Raw genomic sequence first — 19,730 nt, forward strand, 5'->3', positions numbered from 1 at the left:
ATGACACTAAAAGACCAAGAGGATTACTGCTTCACCTATAAAGATCCAACTCACCATGTGGATTTCCTGGAGTCATTCAGAACTTTTTACAAAGAGGGTCTGTTCACAGATGTCACTTTGGTGAGTTCCTCTGGGAAAGTTTTTCAGTGTCACAAAGTGGCTCTTGCTGCCTGCAGCCGATATTTCAAAGTAATGTTCACAGCGGATATGAAGGAGAAATCTAAAAGCCATATCAAGCTGGCCGATGTTGATCACACTATCCTTGAGGCGCTACTGAACTATACCTACACTGCTCAGATAAGGATCACTGCGAGGGATGTGCAGTGCCTTCTCCAGGCTGCCGATCAGCTCCAGTTTGCTTCAATCAAAGAGGCATGCGAACAGTTCTTGGTGAGACATCTCGATATCACTAACTGTCTGGGGATGCATTCATTTGCAGAATTCCATGTTTGCCCAGACTTAGAAAAGGAGTCTAGGAGGACAATCGTTTCTAGGTTTGAGGATGTGAGCTCACAAGATGAGTTCGTTGAAATCAGCCTCGAGAAATTAATGTTTATCTTCTCCCAAGAGAACCTCTGTGTTTGGAAAGAGGAGTCACTTGTGAAGTCACTGGCTAAATGGATTGGCCACGATCCCAGAAAACGCATCGAGTACATCCATGACTTAGTGAGATGCATCAAAATTGATGTGGATGAGAATTATTTGAGGTCATCTTTGGAGCTTCACAAGAAGCACCTGCTGAATGAAAACAAAATACAATCCTTGCTGTACTACTCTTTAAAAAGCCCAAATCATAAGGTTTCCAAAAAATCAACTGCAAACATGTTTGTGATTGGAGGCTATTATTGGCATCCACTATCGGAAGTGCATGTGTGGGACCCGGTCCACAACAACTGGATTCAGGGAGCAGATATCCCCGATCATACCAGAGAGAGCTACAGTGCTACAAGCCTAGGGCCGTGTGTTTATATTACAGGAGGATACAGGACCGATAACATTGAAGCACTGAACACGGTGTGGATATACAATGTTGAAACAGATGAGTGGGCAGAAGGTTGCCCCATGCTTCATGCAAGGTATTACCACTGTTCGGTTACACTGGGCGGCTGTGTGTACGCCTTAGGAGGGTATAGAAAAGGGGCTCCTGCCCAGGAAGCGGAGGTTTATGATCCACTAAAGAAGAATTGGTTTCCCATTGCAAATATGATCAAAGGTATGTAACTTTATCCATTTGTATCACATCTGACTTTTATGATTTAAGATTTTTCCGGAAAAAAGAAACAGCTAACTGGCATTAAGTGTCTGGTAGTGTGCGTGTGTATTTATGTGTCATTGTATGTGTATGTTGTAAAGGTGTGTGTATGTGTAGTGGATATGTTTATGTGTATGGATGTTTATAAGGTCTAGAGATGTTCCTGACATCATCATACCCCCACCATCATTTCCATCCCCTACCATTATCACCCCACATTGCAACACAACAGTCATCTCTATAACCATATTTTATTTCCCCCGTCATCATAATAACATTCCCTGAGCATATCTACTTCATATTCATACAATATTCAAATATCATTTTCATTAATTCAGATAATTTAACACAATGTGGCCCTGTTGCGTTCCTGCCTCCCCGTGCTGGTCCTAAATGATTCACAAAGGGCCGGACCTGTCCAGGTCAGATCAGCCCTTTGTGAACATCTTATGGATATGGCGCTGACTGGCATACACGCAGTGGAAGTAATTATATGTGCCGGGATACAGGCCACATGTGAAATTACACCCCGCTAGGGGAGGCAGGCTACCGGGAAATCTCCCAGCATCTTGCCAGTCTGGATTTTCTTACCTACAACTCCAGACAATTTTATTCAAGCTATGCTGAAACTGGACAGGACTCCAATTCTCCAAACTCACTAATTTTACTGTATGTTCTGTTTGTCACTTCCATTGAGCTGAACATTATAGATGGTAGTGTCCACCAACTGGAAATGACTCCATTACGCCACTTGGGGCTAAATGTTAATTTTGGACAAAGGGATTAAAGACAAAGTTTGGCCTCACAATCCTTACAATAAGAAACTTCATCATGTCTACAGCATAACCATAGGACTATTCCAGTGCAGTGTTTATGTTTGTAGATGGGACCACGCAGAGTTCAGAGGCTTTTGCCACCAGTATGCTATGGCTGATATCCCTACTTGAATGCAAATAACTACAAGTCAAGGTTGACTTGAGAACAGGTCTCAGGACCATTTGGTTAACACATTTGATGAGTCAGTACATAGAATCTTCACGATGGGCTATTAAAGGTAATGTTTCAAGACTGTCAGGGGCAGCTCATTTATAAAGTTCTCAGGCATGCGAATTAGGGGAAAGTACAGATCAACACCTAGTGTTTATATTGCCTACAGATGCAAATTGTTATCAAAACCAACTCAACTGAGAAAAGACATAGCTTGACATTTTGAAAGCCTAGGCATGTCTCAAATTTGTCTCATTCCTACTCTATTTATTTCTTAAATTATCAATGGTGTTATATAGCACCACCATATTCTGGTAGACAGGACATATCAAGTAGTATATAACATAATTACAGCATTACAGAGGTAAGGAGGTCCTGCTCAAACAAGCTTACAATCTAGATGTGGTGGGGTAAATTACACAAGAGGTAAAAGAGTAGGAAAGGTCCAGCCACACTAATAAAAGTATTTTCCGAAGGCAGGTGAGGGACTAGGAAGGTGAGCTAAAGCAAGATGGGCATCAATGTAAGATTGTAGAGGTCCTTAAAGAAGTGGGCCTTGAGGGAATTTTGATGTTTCAAAGGCTGGGGGAAAAGCAGATAAAGCTGGGGAATGATATCCCAGAGGATAGGGGCAGCCGTGAGAAGTCTTGCGAGCGCGCATGAGAGCTAGAAGTCAGAGGAGAGATTAGAAATCTCTTATTCCATCTCTGATACAAAGAAGACTTGGCATGTGTTTTCAATCACATTACGGTGATTTTCATGACCCCATTGGAAATTAAAATTTTACTGCAAAAATAATAAACAATAAGAAAACAGAGATTTAAACTCCTTAATGGACCAGCAAAAATCAGCAGTCAGGCTCCTTTGTTGACTCTATTGGCTCTTCTGAAGAGTAAAAGGGTAGTCCAGATTTGGACCCTCTTGCTCAGCACTTCTAGGGAGATAATTCCGGCCTACTGGGACAGACACAACAATTGTCCAGGAATATGAAATATCAACTAACTTGTTCGTCCTCTGTATGGAAATTAAAGCTTTATGGGCTGTGGGATCAAACAAAACCAATTCTTGCCGAAGCTAGTCTCATTCTCATTTATGTTTTCGTAGGTTGTCCATCCCTGGTCCTAGGTGACCCCAAGTTGTTCTCTAGCTGTCTGGCATTTTATGAAATGAATCTGCTTTCAACCAGGCAGGAAAAATATGTTGCCAAAACAGAACTACCGATAAACAGGTGTTTTAAACAAAGTAGTCTCTCATGTTAAAATATGTACTTTATTTATCGTTAAATAATACTTCACATACAAGCAAGTATTTTCTCTATTAACTCCTTGAGTTCCAGAGTACTTTACCAATTTCCCCAGTGAGAAGTCGCTCTTTTTTCCCTGAAATGAAGGCTTTCTGTTAAATGCACCTCTTAAATCAGGGGTATATCCTATAGACAATATAATACCGTATGCGACTGATCATTTCAGGCCTGTTACCGGAATTCTTGTTTTTGCAAAACGAGAACTCTCCTCATTCATAGAGTGAAAGATCAAGTTAATGTTTGAACGTGTCATTTGAAAAATATTAACCATAGGCCAAACTAAAGACAGTAAAATCTTTTTTTTTGGTTAAAAAGACAAAGCCTCAAAGAAAACAATTCACAGTAAAGATGTTTGGATTTTATCTGCCAAATGAACATTTTATAAACCGGCAGTTTAATTTTTGCAGACACTGGTGCTATTGTATCTTTGGAATGGCACATGCAGAGGTGGAAATAGGTATTTTGGCACCTAGGCAAATTACTATATATGGCCTCTTTCAGGTTATAGTTACAAAAAAATATTGTTTTTTTTTGTGGATTCTGAAAAGGGGTATCAGATGAGCATTAGGATCAGAAGGATGAGCTTAAAGTGCATTTGTCTTTGAAAAAGGACAAGATGTCACTTTATAGGGGGTTATATTTCACCTATACATTGAGCTAACCAAAATCGGCTAGTCTTTTGCCATGTTTCATTTTGCCATTACTTTAGCTTTAAAATCTGTTTAGGCAGTTAATGAGTTCTTCCATTTTAACACAATGTGATGACATACTGTGTTACCCAAGTCTGTCTTACTATGGTGATTAGGTATTATAGACGTAGGATTATTAATTGTTTATTTGTGGTCATTTAAGGACATTAAAGAATGTAAGGAAAAGAAACATTACTATAAAACATTAGTGATAGTCTAATATAGATGATTAATTACACGTAATTACATTTCTTGTGTTTGAGTGCTACTACTGCAGGGTAAAGAGTAGAACTCCCTGCTTAGCAGAAGCAATACATTACCGTTTCTCTCTTTGTTGACCTCAAATAATTATGCAATAAAAAATACAAAAAGGTAAAAAAAACCATTACCATTTTGCAGTAAACTCCATTTTAATTTGACTTTTCAACGAGACAGTATTTCCTAAAAATGACAATCCACCTGTGTTTTTCCAGATCTATAGGGTTGTTTGGTTACCAGCAGGAGCTGGTAAATCTTGCTTAGGCATGAATGACCATACAGTTTGTAGATACAAGACCATGTAGAACAAAGTATTTAAAGATGGAGCATTTCTGCTAATTTTTAAGCAATTGTAGCCACATGGTTTATCTAAGCTTGCTATATAATTGAGAAAATATCCAAATTTCGGATAAAATTTAGTTGTATCATTTCCCAAAAAATTTTTTTTAGATGCGGTAAAAATAGAATCGATGTGGTACAACATTAGAATACTCAACGTAGTCATTTAAATTCTTGGACTGTCATTCTTCACGCATTTGCATTGATTATAGCCTTGCATTGTGATTGCATGAAATAAAGGTCATGCTTTCCATATTTTATGTGCTTTTATTTCCCGTAACAGGTGTTGGAAACGCGACTGCTTGCGTTCTGCATGATGTCATTTACGTAAGCGGAGGTCACTACGGCTACAGAGGAAGTTGTACATATGATAAAATCCAGACGTTTCATTCAGATATAAATGAATGGAGCATTTTAGCAGTTTGTCCACATCCAGGTAATTGTATTATTTCATTCACTAGTAATACCCCATTACATTACATTATATCTATAAAGCGCTGGCCGATTAGTACTCCCGAGAAGTTCAGATGTGGAAAAGCTGACAACTGTGTTATATTGCTGAAAAAACTGTATTTCAGAAGAAATAGACAATTTGTCAAAACAATGTAGTAAAATATATCTAACTGACTCATTTGAAATTAAAGTTGGGTCTTACGGCATTAGATGGCTTGAAATTATGTTTTTAATGCTGATTTTAGAAAGGTGTTAAATTCAACAAAATAGGTGGAACAGCACATTTAATGGGAAAATTATACATGCCTTCTTTTATAGTAACTGTAATATGTAGACCATTTCATTAGATCATCTTATATTGTTATTGTTTGCGTCAATAACAATGTAATTTCTGTTTTTGCCCCCAAAGAATATGGCTTATGTTCGGTTGCACTACAAAACAAACTTTACCTTGTTGGAGGACAGACCACTACTACTGACTGTTATGATCTGGAAACCAATGAATGGACAGAGATGTCTCCAACAATGGAACGGAGGATGGAATGCGGCGCCGTCATCATGAATGGATGTATCTATGTCACGGGAGGCTACTCGTACTCGAAAGGCACCTACTTGCAGAGTATAGAGACGTATAATCCGGATTCTGACAATTGGGAGTTAGTAGGGAATCTTCCCAGCCCAATGCGCTCACACGGCTGTGTTTGCATCTACAGTGTATAGCTGAAAATATCCATGAACGTAAACATCAGACAAAAAGAGATGTGTACAAAATGATTATTCAATGAGTGGTCATTCAAATATATGAAACCTCTCCAATATTGCTTACACTGGGGAGAGGGGTATGTTTAAAGAGCAATCCTAGTACAAAATGGTAAAAATGGTCGACTCAGCAGGAACATTCCATTGGTTGCTACAAGACTGGTCGACTTTTACTTTTTTGCACCATCTTTGCTATATATGCTCATTTGCTTCTTATGCCTTGAAGAAAAAGGTTCTATTCCTTAAACTCCTTGCTTGGTTAATTTACCAAATTGTGAACTTGTGTGGTCTCACTAGTTAACTTCTTACGCTCTCCAATAGGGCCATCGGGCTTCCTGCCAGGCGTAGCTGACCTAGACAAGAATACGTCACGGCTCCAGGGGTTGGGATACACGCGACATTTACATCAGACTCCAAGCCTTGTGGGCTACAACTATGTCAGGATTTTTAGGTTATCCTACTTTAAGCACTGTCAGATAAATCAATTAATAATACTTGGAGCGTCACCAAGTGTTATCATTGTATTATAGCTTTCATGTACAATATGGGGTTGAATTTAGGATATGTAAAATGAGCTTACTTGTACACAGTATGGCAAAAGTGGAGTTATCACACAAAGTATTGAGTTTTAAATACTGTGCTATGTGTAGAAGCATTCTAGTATAGGTCTAGTCTATGATGTAAAAAATAAACAATTTTAATGGATTATTAGGGCTCTCTTTTTCTTCTTCATGTAGTATTAGCTAATATATTAAATATTTATATTACATGACTGTCATTTTAGCCTTTTAGATTTTACTTTAAAGCTCCTAGTGTTTTATATCTACTACTTAGGACAAAATGAATCATAAACAAAATTTTTATAATAATATTTTATACAAACTGAATGTACATTTGTTTTCTATGTTTGTCTTATTTTATAAATTGGGTCTTTTTTGACATTATAGCGTGCACCCTAGTATAAAGTTTAATGCACTGTAAATAATTTTGGTTTTTGGAGTTATATGTAACTTTTGTTTATGGTGGTTTGACAATACATTATTTATATGATTGTGTCTCTGACTTTCCTTTTCGCCTCTTAGCTTTCACTTCAAATCTCCTAGTGTTTAATATCACATTCTCAGGTACTGGTAAGGACAAAACTAATCAGAAATAAATGTTTTATAGTAAATATTGTATTAACTTTCCTATTTTATACTTCATGTGAAGATCATGCACAATTGTCAATGCTTATGCCAGAAAAATGTCAAGATTTCTACCAAAGAATCAGGAGACCTGAAGACAAGCTTATTCTAAACCAGAAGAAACCACATTGCAGGGAGATTGTGACCCCAGAACAGTGTACGTAGACAGGGATCACATTTCTTCTGCCTTGATTATGGTGGGACACACAGATATGGCCCAATACCTTGAGAGAAACTTGAACGAGGACAACCACAAGAAGTACAAGGATGGTTATTGTGAATCTGCGAAACACTTAAACATAATAATGATATAGAAGGACTTGAACACATGGAGGAAAACTTCAAAAAAGACTGGGAAATAATTGTTGAAAGACAGCAGCTTCCTACTTATAACACATTATTACATTTCATCTGCCTTGACTATGGTGGGACGCTCAGATATGGCCAGAGAACTTGAGAGGAACTTGAATGAGGACAAGCTTCTGGAGCTCAGGAAGTACGTGGATAGTTATCATGAATTTGCGAAAAAAGTAAAGTCCCCTCTTTCACGCATTGAGAAAGACTTGACTAGCTTCGATGAAGACGACTGGGAACTAATTGTTGAAAGAAAGCAGCTTCCTCCCTATACTGGAAGCCCAACAGCTTGGGTCTTGCCTCAATAAAATTTAATGTATTATTAGGGCTCTCTTTTCTTCTTCTTGTCTTTATTTCTATTAGTATTAGCTAATATATTATATATTTATATTATATGACTGTCCTTTTAGCCTTTTAGATTTTACTTTAAAGCTCCTAGTGTTTTATATCTACTACTTAGGACAAAATGAATTATAAATAAAAGTTTTATAATAATATTGTATACAAACTGAATGTACATTTGTTTTCTATGTTTGTCTTATTTTGTAAATTGGGTCTTTTTTGACATTATAGCGTGCACCCTAGTATAAAGTTTAATGCACTGTAAATAATTTTGGTTTTTGGAGTTATATGTAACTTTTGTATATGGTGGTTTGACAATACATTATTTATATGATTGTGTCTCTGACTTTCCTTTTCGCCTCTTAGATTTCACTTCAAAGCTCCTAGTGTTTAATATCACATTCTCAGGTACTGGTAAGGACAAAATGAATCATAAATAAAAGTTTTATAGTAAATATTGTATATAAACTGAATGTACATTTTGGTTTTCAATGTTTGCCTTATTTTGGGAATTGAGTCTTTTTTGACATTATAGCGTATACCTAGCATCCTTATATAAAGTTGAATACATTGTAAATAATTTCAGTTTTTTGAGTTATATGTAAATATTGAAAGCGTTTTGTATATTGTGGTTTGTCATTCCATATGTATTTACAATAAAAAAGGAAAAAACGGTCCTTGTTTTAACTTATACCACTTTTTAGTGAAAACCTAAGCATTTTTAAGCTGCCATAATGGGCCCATTTTCAGGAAGTGAGGCTGAAACACTAAACATGATATTTAGTTACAACCATTACACGCATCATGACAGCTCCGTGGGAGTGGGTGCAATTAGAGTATCTCTCCTAACAGTCATGATTTTGGGCACTGACCCGCTGCCCAGGGTAGTTGCCCCACTGTTCCGGGTTTGCAGAATGGAGATCATGGGATAGTTGAGGAAATCCTCTGATCTCCCGTGACTGGCCCAGTGAACTGTACAATCGCTGCTGGTCTGGACTGGTGAAGTAGGAAGGGTATGTTATAGGGTGAGCATAGGACAATTTACCAAGCAAGAAAAAAACAAGAAATGTCTTCTTAGATTTAAAATGCTACTGTAGGCATACATATCTTATATATTGGGAGGTATTTCTTTCCTCTGCAAACTTTGGCCAGGATTGATGGTGACTGGCGGGTGACGCTCTGTGGTCAGACTCGGCAGGGCAGACTGGAAGCCAGCGGGCAAGGCACTGGTTGGAAGCCCTTAGAAAGCGCACTTGACAGGAAGCACTGGGATAGGGCACAGGCTGGAAGCTCAAGGGGGCCGATGACAAAGTCGCAACATTCAACACAATGCAAAGGCCCCGTTTGCAGAGAGCAGCAGTTACTTATAGGGCAGGTCTGCACAGGATAAGGTGGCAAACGAGGCCCAGCTGACACCATCAGATTGGAGCAAGAGTTCCAAAACCAGGTAAAGTGGCCACCAGAAGCTGAAAGTATGTATTTCTCACTTTCCACTTGGCCTATTTAACATTTTTGGCTGAAATTTGCTCATTATATTGCCTAATGTGATCCCACCCAAGCCTTATTCACAAAGTCCCAGGATGGCGGAAATGTGATTCTGACCGGGTGGAAGCGGAAAGAAGATTTGTTACTGTCAGTGCCCTTGCTTGGCTGTGTGACATTTATAGGTAATAAAAATGTTCATCAATAACAAGTCACACTTAAAATTTAAGAACATCAGCTAGGTGTGGAGACTAAGATGTCCATGCTTACGCCAGAAAAATGTCAAGATTTCTAGCAAAGAATCAGGAGACCTGAAGACAAGCTTATTCTAAACCAGAAGAAACCACATTGCAGGGAGATTGTGACCCCAGAACAGTGTACTTAGACAGGGATCACATTTCTTCTGCCTTGATTATGGTGGGACACACAGATATGGCCCAATACCTTGAGAGGACAAGCTTTTGGATCTCAAGAAGTAGTAGGATGGTTATCATGAATCTGCAAAAAAACATAAACTTAATGATATAGAAACACTTTTACACATGGAGAAAAACTGGAGTAGCTTAAAAAAAGACTGGGGAAAAAATGTTTAAAGACAGCAGTTTATTTCTTATAATTGAAGCCCAACAGTTTGGGTCTCGCCTTTGGTGAATGGTATCCTTATTGGGTTCATGGAGGAGGCGTCCTGGCTGACTTAATATTTCTGTTCCTTTATTGGATTGACTTTACCGAAAAATTATATCCCTCTGATTAAGTCACATATGAGGACGAGAAACACGGTTAAAAAGGTTACTTTACTTTCCTCCTGTATGTGAATTAAAAGGGAAATATCATTCATGCAGCTTTTAGCATAACTGGCTGCAAAATTGGAGCATCATTTAATATATCGGTAATATTCTTAAATATCTTCGAGTGATGCTCCTTAGTCATCAGCTGCAAGCCAATGTACATAGTGATTCCCAACAAATAATCTTCTATTTATCTCCAATTAAAATGTCCATCTTTAAATAAATTGGAAGTTATTGGAACGAGTAACTTGATAATGCTTGTGTAATAAGGGGACATGTTTCTTCCTGCTTATAGGTGGAATATATAACATTTACACTGTTCTTTATATCAATTAAATGGAATTGTATTTTTTTTTTTGCCCTGAGCAAAATATAAAATCTGAGCTTGTTTTAAATGGCGCATAAAAAGGGAACTGATGTTAAGCCCGGTATTAGAGGGAATGTAAATTACTCAATAGCATTTGCAGCAATACCTTGATTCAGAACTACATAAATCGTGAATTAAAAAAAACTTTTTAGAAAATTAAAGAAGACATGCACTGACTGGCAGAAAGACTAAAAGACTAAAAAATTCCAGACGTTCAAAGGAACAAATTAAAGATCATAAAAATAAAATCAAGGTTTTGAAGACAGTGAGAAGACTGTGCCCAAAGAAAACTAAAATTTGTATAAGAGCTGTCTCTTATACGTAAATCAAAGCATGACTGGGGCTTTCTACTGGATCTATTCAAGGCCATGGGAGCTCATAGAAACTTTATTGCAAGGTTCTTAACCTTCTACGTTATGCAGATGTTTTGTTTTTTTTGCAGTGGCTAAGGAGTTTAAGGCAGCAGAGGATTGATTCAAGACCTTTTTTTTTCCGAATCTATCAGCCATCTAGATTTTTGTCCAGAATCTATCTATTCTGTCAGGTTAAAGAGGACATCTGCAGACAGCAGACATGAAGGGATGATATAACCTGATGGCTGGCAAGCTGATTGAAAAAATGCAGATACATGGTATGTGAAAAGCACCCAATGGATCGAATTATCTTTGGCTGATAAGCTGCTGGAAAGAGACCCTGAGTACCTGAGTAGTGCTCCTGCCAGATGAATGAATTTTGGTTGATAAGCACCTACAAGGATCAAAGATTGGAGATTTTTAAATCATCAGAGGAGTAAGCTTGTGGGAGGGTAATTGCTGTCTTGCAAGAATCAAAAGCTAAGGCCGGTTCTGTTCTATCTAAAATACAAGATGAAATTAAAGCTAACACTCAAGAAATTACATCAGAGATTAAAGAAATTAAATTAAATTTAGGAAATTAAATAAATCAAAATGAAGCAAAATGAGAGCAGGTACAATTAAAATTGTTAGAAGCCAGAATAAAGTTGGATAAATTGCAAGACAAGTTAAAAGAAATGAATCGTAATTTAACAGATAAAGAGGACTGAGATAGAAGAATCAACCCGAGGATTAGAGGTCTGTCGGAAGATGTTACTCGGACACAACTAGAAGATTACTTTACGGAACTGATTGAAATTTCAAAAATCTCAGAAAATCATCACACATTGCAATTTATATTAATTTAGATTAAAAGATTATAATGTTTAACAAGGAGGAAGAGTAACGTGTGTGTGTATATATATATATATATATATATATCCAAAAGGGATGCAATCACCTGAACATGCATCAATTATAAGGGGTGCTGCTGAAGACCATCAAATAGGTTATAAACTCTCAAAACTATAGTTTTTATTAAGGCTACTTAAAAACACATTTCTGAGATAATAAAATTGGAGGTTTAGTCACATCATATGGCCATATTATGCTAAGCCCACCACTACACCAAAGCACTCCAATGTAGGTGGATCCTAACACTAAATACTTTTGCTTAATTGGAGCTAAATCTCTTATATTATTTACCCAGGGCCAAAAGGCCTTGCTATATGGAGACACTCCTGCAATTTCTAGGTTTCTAAGGACCCCATTAACGGAGCACCTGTGGTGGGGAGGGATGCTAAACGCAAAGCCTGGTCAGAATTTCAAATCCAAAAGGGAAGCACTAACCTGAACTAGCATTAATTATTATTATTATTATTATTATTATTAAAGCAATTTCAGAACATTACTTCTCGGTTTGGATTAATTGACATATGGAGAACAATGCACCCAGAAAACAGAGTATACCTTCCTTTTCCTTTTTTAGACAGAATGTGGAGTTTTTGACTAATATGACAGAGCTTTATTTTAAAGAGAATACGTGGGATGATATTTCTAAAAATACCCTTTGTTGCGCTTGTAAGTGTTATGCGTGGCCATCAGATCAAAATGGGCTTTGATCTTAAAAAGAAACAGGGACTTTCCTTGAGCCAGCAGTATATAGCATTGAATAATCTCACTAGAGAGAATAAGATTGTCCCTTTGTTAAGTAAACCTTGCAAATAAGTAAATTAACCTTTGACATAAAGGACTCACTTTGGGAAAAAGCGAATGCTTCCTTACAGAGACTAAGACAAAACAGGGTACTATGAAGGAAATGGGGCAGATAAATTGCTTACAAACAAACTGAGGAATAGAGAAATTGATTTATGAAGTCCAAATATTGAAGGCCAGGCACTAATAGTTTTTACTCACAGCTGTATAACCTGCCCAAAAACACTCACTTAGAGGAAGAAAGGGCCAAATACCTCAGCAAATCAAATTTACCCAAATTTTACGGAATCTGAGATTTCCCTAGTGATTGATCAGCTGAAATTGGTTATTCTAATGTTCTTTTTATAAAATGAATTTTGGCTACTGAGTCAGATGACTTAAGGGATACTGGAGTAATACCTATGGAAATGTTATAAGCGACCATAACCCCAATACCAAAAACAGACAAAGATACTACAAACCCAGCTACCCGGGTAATTTTTATAATAAAATATATTTTGCTAATGGCATGCAACAGGTCATACCTAAGCTGGTCCATGATGACCAGATGGGGTTTGTCCAGAATCGCTTTCCCTGCAACAATACCCTTAGGTTGATTAACATCCTGGATTTAGCATCAAAGAGAGGTGATTACCTGCTGGCCGAGAAGGCGTTTGACAGGGTCAGCTGGGGATTCCTGAGCCAAATGCTGGACAGATTTGGATTTCAGGGCCCTGTAAAAAAACGCTATCATGGCTCTTTTTCTTGCCCCATGGCGAAAACTGCTGGACCTGGAATAGAGGCTGACTGGTTTAAAATAGGCAATGGCATTCTGCAGGGGTGCCCATAGTCCTCCATGCCTGTATATCTTAACTCTTAAACCCCTGGCAGACAGGATCAGGGACAATAATTAAATTAGGGGAATAGGGGAAAATGGGAGATTTTGAATCCAAAATATGTCTCTATGCATCATTTTGACATTGTAAGATCAAGTCCATCGGGTCTTTGATGCAGAAAACCTCTCTTAACCTTTAGCAAATTGTCCAATCATGAACTGAATGTTGGTAAATCTCTGGCCATAATGGTAAATATAGATGATGATACGGGTAAGAGGTTGACCCAGAAATACCCTTTTGACTAGGACAATAAGGGCTTTACCTACTTAGGTGTTAAAATAATTCCAACAGTCAAGGATATAATGACAGGAAATTTGGATACCCTATATATAAAGAGACTAAAGATAAATTATTGGGGGAATGGAAAAAAATGGAAATATCTTGGCTGGGCATGGCCAACGTTATAAAATCATATATCCATCCAAAGTGGTCTTATCAATTTGAAATGCTTCCGCTGGCCCTTCCCAGATCTAGGTTAATGGAAGTACAAAAACTTTTCCTGTCTTATATCTTGGGGAGAAAGAAGCCTAGGATTAATAAATCCTTTATAACCAGAAGACCTAAAAAGGGGGGCCTTGGTATTATAGATATCATGATGCTACTAATCTATTCCATGCATATAAATGACAAGACCCAGCAAACAACAGATTGGAATAGATTGGAATGTCAAATTCCGAGTAAGGATGATTTGGCACTGGTATTGTGGTTGAACTGGCCAAGATATGATGATCTCCTCAAAAAGTTGATATATCTCTTGTCAGAAATATTTTGGTAGCATGGAGGGGGATTTCAGACAAGGTACCGGGAACTTGCTCAGTTAGGATCTCAGTGTGTAACTTTAAGGATTTTTCCTTAAAAAGATGGGCCATCCAGTATAACATGGACCTGAATGATTTGATGGAAGGCAAGAGGGTTATGACATTTGTCCAACTTCAGAGAAGATTTATTCTGTTCCCCAAATAAATCTTCACATATTTAAGACTGAGGGCATTTCTTTTGCATCCCAGATTAGATGGGCCAAAGGATCCTAAACATAAAGAAATATTAAATCTATTGGATAATAAGACTAAAGCAAGGGGTCCTTTTATGTTGGATGTTAGCAATAAGATTAATTACCTTAAGAGTATTATCCTCCCCCGAGGAGAGTGTCAAGTCAGTTAATACCTGCTTTAGTATGTCATCCAGTATTTTGGATAACATTTTAACATCCACGTTAACCAATGAGATTGGTCTGCAATTGGTGACTATTAGTGGATCTGATTTCAGTATTGGGCAGATGGATGCTTGAAGCATCTCACTAGAAACGTATCTCCCAAAGCCAAAGTAGTGGCCCCTTCGTTAAAAACAGAATGAGACAAGGCTACACATTAGCACTTATTCTTTATGCCCTATCGATTGAACCCCTAGTAGCACTCATTAGACTCTCTGATGAGATATAAGGGGTATCATGTAATCGTTATGATTTCTTGAAGGCAACTTATCATTTTGACTAGTCTAACAAGCTGATCATTTACCTGGGAGTTAAAATATTGTTCAAGTTAAAACAGATGATAACACTAAATTACTTGAATCTGATTACTGATCTTAGACACCAGCTGCAGAAGTGTAAAGGGCTTGAGATCTCATGGTACTGATGAATAAGCACCACAGACTTACATAGTCCCCAAAATGTATTATTATTACTTATTTAAAACAACTCCCCTGTAGTACAAGGTACTAAATCAACTGAGCAAGTTGCTCCCAGCCTATGACTGGGAATCTAGGAACCCAAAGATAGCTAAAGTCATCCTGAAAATTAAATTAAATCAAGTCGGCTTAGGGTTCCCAGATCTATTTTAAATTCATATCACATGCATGATTTTGGGCTGGGATATTAAAAGGAACTCCAATATTGGTTATATCTAATAATTTGTGTACCATGCAGAAAATTAAAAATATTTTCTCTGCTCAGAAAGGAACCATTTTATCAACTCCTATCGAAGTTTTACAAGTATACATTAAAAATATTGAATGAATCTGAATCAACACTTTATTTCCCTTAACACAATACTGTCCTTTCCAGAAATAACATTTAGATTTGGCTTGCCCCCGACGAACAATTTACATACATGAGGTTGAGGACGTTTTTTAGACAGAACCTCATAGGGTCCTATTCTCCTCTTAATCATTTCATAAATTATCATTACAGCACCAGACTTGTATCAAGAACCAACCTATAATAAAAAAAAGTCAGTAAAGAAATGGGAAAGAAACTTAAGAAGGATTTACCCAGAGGAAACATGGTATAGGGGCTGATACTAGGAAACCAGCGTACTGCCTAAATGTATAAGATACTACACACATGGTCCCCTCAAGACTACATACATTCAGACATTTAACATGCTGGCGATGAGTGGGACGTATGATATCCGGTGGGACTGTACATATCTCAAGGATCTAACAGGAAACGACGACCTGCTTACTGATTTGTTTAAGATTAAAATGAGCATTTCTCCACAAAGCTTCTTCTTTCACTTTGATCTGCCAAATTTCAGCAATGCCCAGTTTAACCCAAAAATAAACATCCTCCTCCCTATTAAACTAGGTATGGCAAGATAATGGAGAAAGTGGTAATTACTGGACTGCTCTGAGATTATTAGTCAGATTGATTACCGGTATAAAATGGAAAAATATTACAGTATATTTACTGTTTAAATGCCTGGGGCTTAAAATACATTTTGCTTTAATATTTGTGTTATGTTTAAAAATAATACAAAATTACAAAAATAAAATATAAAGGAGTTATAAAGGGTTAAAAAACTATAGTCTACAGATATATGAGGGCTGTTGAGGAAAAAGAACACTAATTTATATTACCATTCTAGAATTCTTCTTTATATCACTGCTCTAGAACCTGCCTTTATTCTGGAGACGGACATTCCGTGTTCCATGTATTACTGTCTCGTTTCAGTCCTGCTGAATTGTAACGTTAAAAAGATGAGCCTGGTGCATTCAACGGGCCCTTTTTTTCTTTAAATGAAGAAATTTTAGGAAGATGTACCCCCAGTTTAAAACATTTATTATGTGGCCTCCATACACATATTAACATCACGGATCTCAGCTGCTGGATAATTCAGTTTTTCTGAACAGTTATAATAAAAATTAACTCATTAATAAGAGCATAATCTAGCAGCAGATACTTTGTGAGTAATAAAATCAAGCGGACATGATAACCATCTGCAGATGTAACTTAGATGTAGTATAAAGATGTTTACATTTTTGAGAGGGTTGTAGATATATGGAACAACCTCCAAGCAGGAGGGCAGATGTTAATACAGTGAGATAATTAAAACTCGGGACCACTAGAAATGGACTTGCAATATTTAGTGTCGTAAAACAATTGACCTCAGTCAGTGGCTGTGGCCCTTTAAGACCCTATCAGTTGTGTCATAAAGCAACCCTGCCTGGTCTGATTTGTGGTACATCATGACCTCAGAACAGTGTAAGGAGGCATTAAAGCAATGGATTGAGACCCAAGGAGAGACTGCTTACTGGGATCACATTTCATCTGCTTTGACTATGGTGGGATGCTCAGATATGGCCAGAGAACTTGAGAGGAACATGAATGAGGACAATCTTTTGGAGCTCAGGAAGTACGTAGATAGTTATCATGAATCTGCGAAAAACTCTCTAATACCGTATTTTCCGGCGTATAAGAAGACTTGGCGTATAAGACGACCCCTCTTCCAACGCACACCAAATAAAAATTAAAAAACATCAGATTTGATTTCAATATGGTAATTTTAATTCAAACTTATGACATGCAGGAAAACTGTCACTTATAAACATAAGGCTGTTTGTCATCAAACAGTGCAAGTGGATTAAACTTTTCCCAATTCACTCTAAAGCTGAAAGGAAGGATAAGAAAATAAACCCATGGGAGCTGCCATGCTATCAACCAAACTGGACAACTAAGCTGTCAACCAAACTGGAACTGATGATGATAGGAGGAAGATAACAAACAATAGAGTGCCAGGCAAGTCCCTGGCGAGTCAGCAACGCCCATCATAACTGCAAGCTATTTTTACAGGTTTTGCTGGCATGACAGTTTCCCTTTAAAAGCCTTCAAAATTCTCCTGTCCGTCATCGAATATCACAAGTACATCAATGACATCTTGTGATACATTTGTAAGGCAGTCATCGTATGGATCGAATTCCGTATCAGATGGTGTGGTCTCAGCTTCGGCTTCCTCTTCATCTTGCCACAAGTAGTCGTCCTCCATACCATCTAATGAATTTGATATGCCACACTTCTTGAAAGACTTGATTACTGTTTCTGCATCAATATCATTCCAGGCTTTTATGACAAACTTGCACAGAACATCCAACTGTGGAGCACGCATGTTTCCTCCTTTTGTGAATGACTTTTCGCCGCTAACCATCCATTCATTCCACTGTTCTCAAATGCGATCTTTAAATGGCTTTTTTAGGCACACATCCAGTGGCTGTACCAACGATGTCAATCCTGCAGGAATAACTGCCACATCTGTGTTTATTCTTGCATGCCTTTCCTTGGTGCTGGGAGTTAAATGAGCCCTGAACATATCCCACACCAGTAGACTACGTTTTTGAATAAGTCCACCTGGTGGCCTGCTCCATACATTATCAAGCCATAGCTTTACCCCTTCTTCATCCATCCAGCCTTTTTCATTCACATGTACAAAACAACCAACATGGAACTTGAGTTTCGGCATTGCTTTTCTTTTAAAAATAATCATTGGTCTCAGTTTGGCGCCACCAGCTGTGCATACTAGCACCACTGTAAAACTGGACTTCTCATGTCCTGTTGTTTTAATTAAAATGGTTTTTTCACGTTTTTGATGGACAGTTTTATTTCCAACCATATCAAAATTCATTGGAGTTTCATCCATATTTCCAATACTACTTAACGCATAGCCATGTTTAGTGCGCTGTTGTATTATGTATCGATTGAAACTATTTATTTTGCTTTCAAGATCTGCAGGTCATTTTTGTGCAATTTTCGTCTTTCGCCTCAGTACCATATTATGCCTTCCCGAGAATCTAGTACACCAGGATACAGTGGCCTTAAATCTGTTGCTGTGATCTTGGTTAGATTTGGCCCACTGAAGTGCAAACAAACGTATTTTATTTCGTGTCACTACATAACCGTTTTGGCGATGCTCATTCACCATGTCTGCTACATGTTTTTCGACTTCTGGCCAATGTGGGGTGCCTCTTCTCAATGCACACCTACCCCATGGCATACTCTTTAATGCTTTTTCATTTGCTTTCCAGTCCCAAACCATCTTTTCTGTTACTCCATATTGTCTTGCAGCAGCGCAGTTATTATGTTCCATGGCAAAGTTTACAACCTTAAGTTTGAAACTGGCTTCATATTTCTTTCTTCTTGCTGGTGGAGCCATGATGGGGTCTTGACTGTTGGACATTTGTATACTGTACTGTATGTACTGGTGCTGCACTGTATGAACTGGTACAGATACTGGTGCTGTACTGTATGAACTGGTACAGATACTGGTGCTGTCCTGTATGAACTGGTACAGATACTGGTGCTGTACTGTATGAACTGGTACAGATACTGGTGCTGTACTGTATGAACTGGTACAGATACTGGTGCTGTACTGTATGAACTGGTACAGAACTGGATCATGGCTCCAAGAAGAAAGAAATAGGAAGCCAGTTTAAAACTCAAAGTTGTGAACAACCAGCCAATCACGGCAAGCGATGTACCTTACCGGTGATTGGCTGGTTGTTGTCCTCCTGAGAACTGCAGTGAAGCGGCGCAGGCGCGCATGTGCGGGATCTGAGAAGGCGGTAATAGGATACATGGGCGGGCCAGATGGATGAAAGAGGCGTGTTTTTCTTTGGCAGCTAACAATTAGCGATGTAAAAAGCTAATTAAATTATGATTGTAAATGAGTTATAAAGAGTTAAAAACTATAGTCTGCAGATATATGAGGGGTGTTGAGGAAGAAGACAATGTGTTAACATTACAATAACTGTATATAATCTGTAACACTTTCATTTAAAAAGAAATGCTCTCTCTTCTCTACTAGAGCAAACAGTCCAGAATCACATCACATCTGTTACTGGATTTTTACCATTCTAGAACCCTTCTCTATATTACCATTCTAGAACCCTTCTTTATATCACTGCTCTAGAACCTGCCTTTATTCTAGAGACGGACCTTCCGTGTTCCATGTATTACTGTCTCTTTTCAGTCCTGCAGAAT

The 19,730-nt window shown here is 37.8% G+C and overlaps 1 protein-coding gene across 1 annotated transcript; it reads left to right on the plus strand.

Annotated features, from left to right (window-relative positions):
* On the plus strand, nucleotides 1-6,001 carry LOC149285940 (kelch-like protein 23). The gene is made up of 3 exons (XM_089494737.1): nucleotides 1-1,213; nucleotides 5,112-5,264; nucleotides 5,691-6,001. The coding sequence occupies exons 1-3, from the start codon at nucleotides 1-3 to the stop codon at nucleotides 5,999-6,001; spliced, it is 1,677 nt and encodes a 558-aa protein (XP_089350863.1).
* The last annotated feature ends 13,729 nt before the right edge of the window (nucleotides 6,002-19,730 follow it).

This window comes from Sceloporus occidentalis, unplaced genomic scaffold (assembly GCF_023333645.1).
Source record: "Sceloporus occidentalis isolate IW3139 unplaced genomic scaffold, rSceOcc1.0.p SCAF_74, whole genome shotgun sequence".
Taxonomy (NCBI): domain Eukaryota; kingdom Metazoa; phylum Chordata; class Lepidosauria; order Squamata; family Phrynosomatidae; genus Sceloporus; species Sceloporus occidentalis.

Coding starts and splice junctions, on each gene's coding strand:
- LOC149285940 (XM_089494737.1), top strand. CDS start 1: ATGACACTAAAAGACCAAGAGGATTACTGCTTCACCTATAAAGATCCA. Junction 1,214..5,111: donor CATTGCAAATATGATCAAAG/GTATGTAACTTT, acceptor TTCCCGTAACAG/GTGTTGGAAACGCGACTGCT. Junction 5,265..5,690: donor AGCAGTTTGTCCACATCCAG/GTAATTGTATTA, acceptor TTGCCCCCAAAG/AATATGGCTTATGTTCGGTT.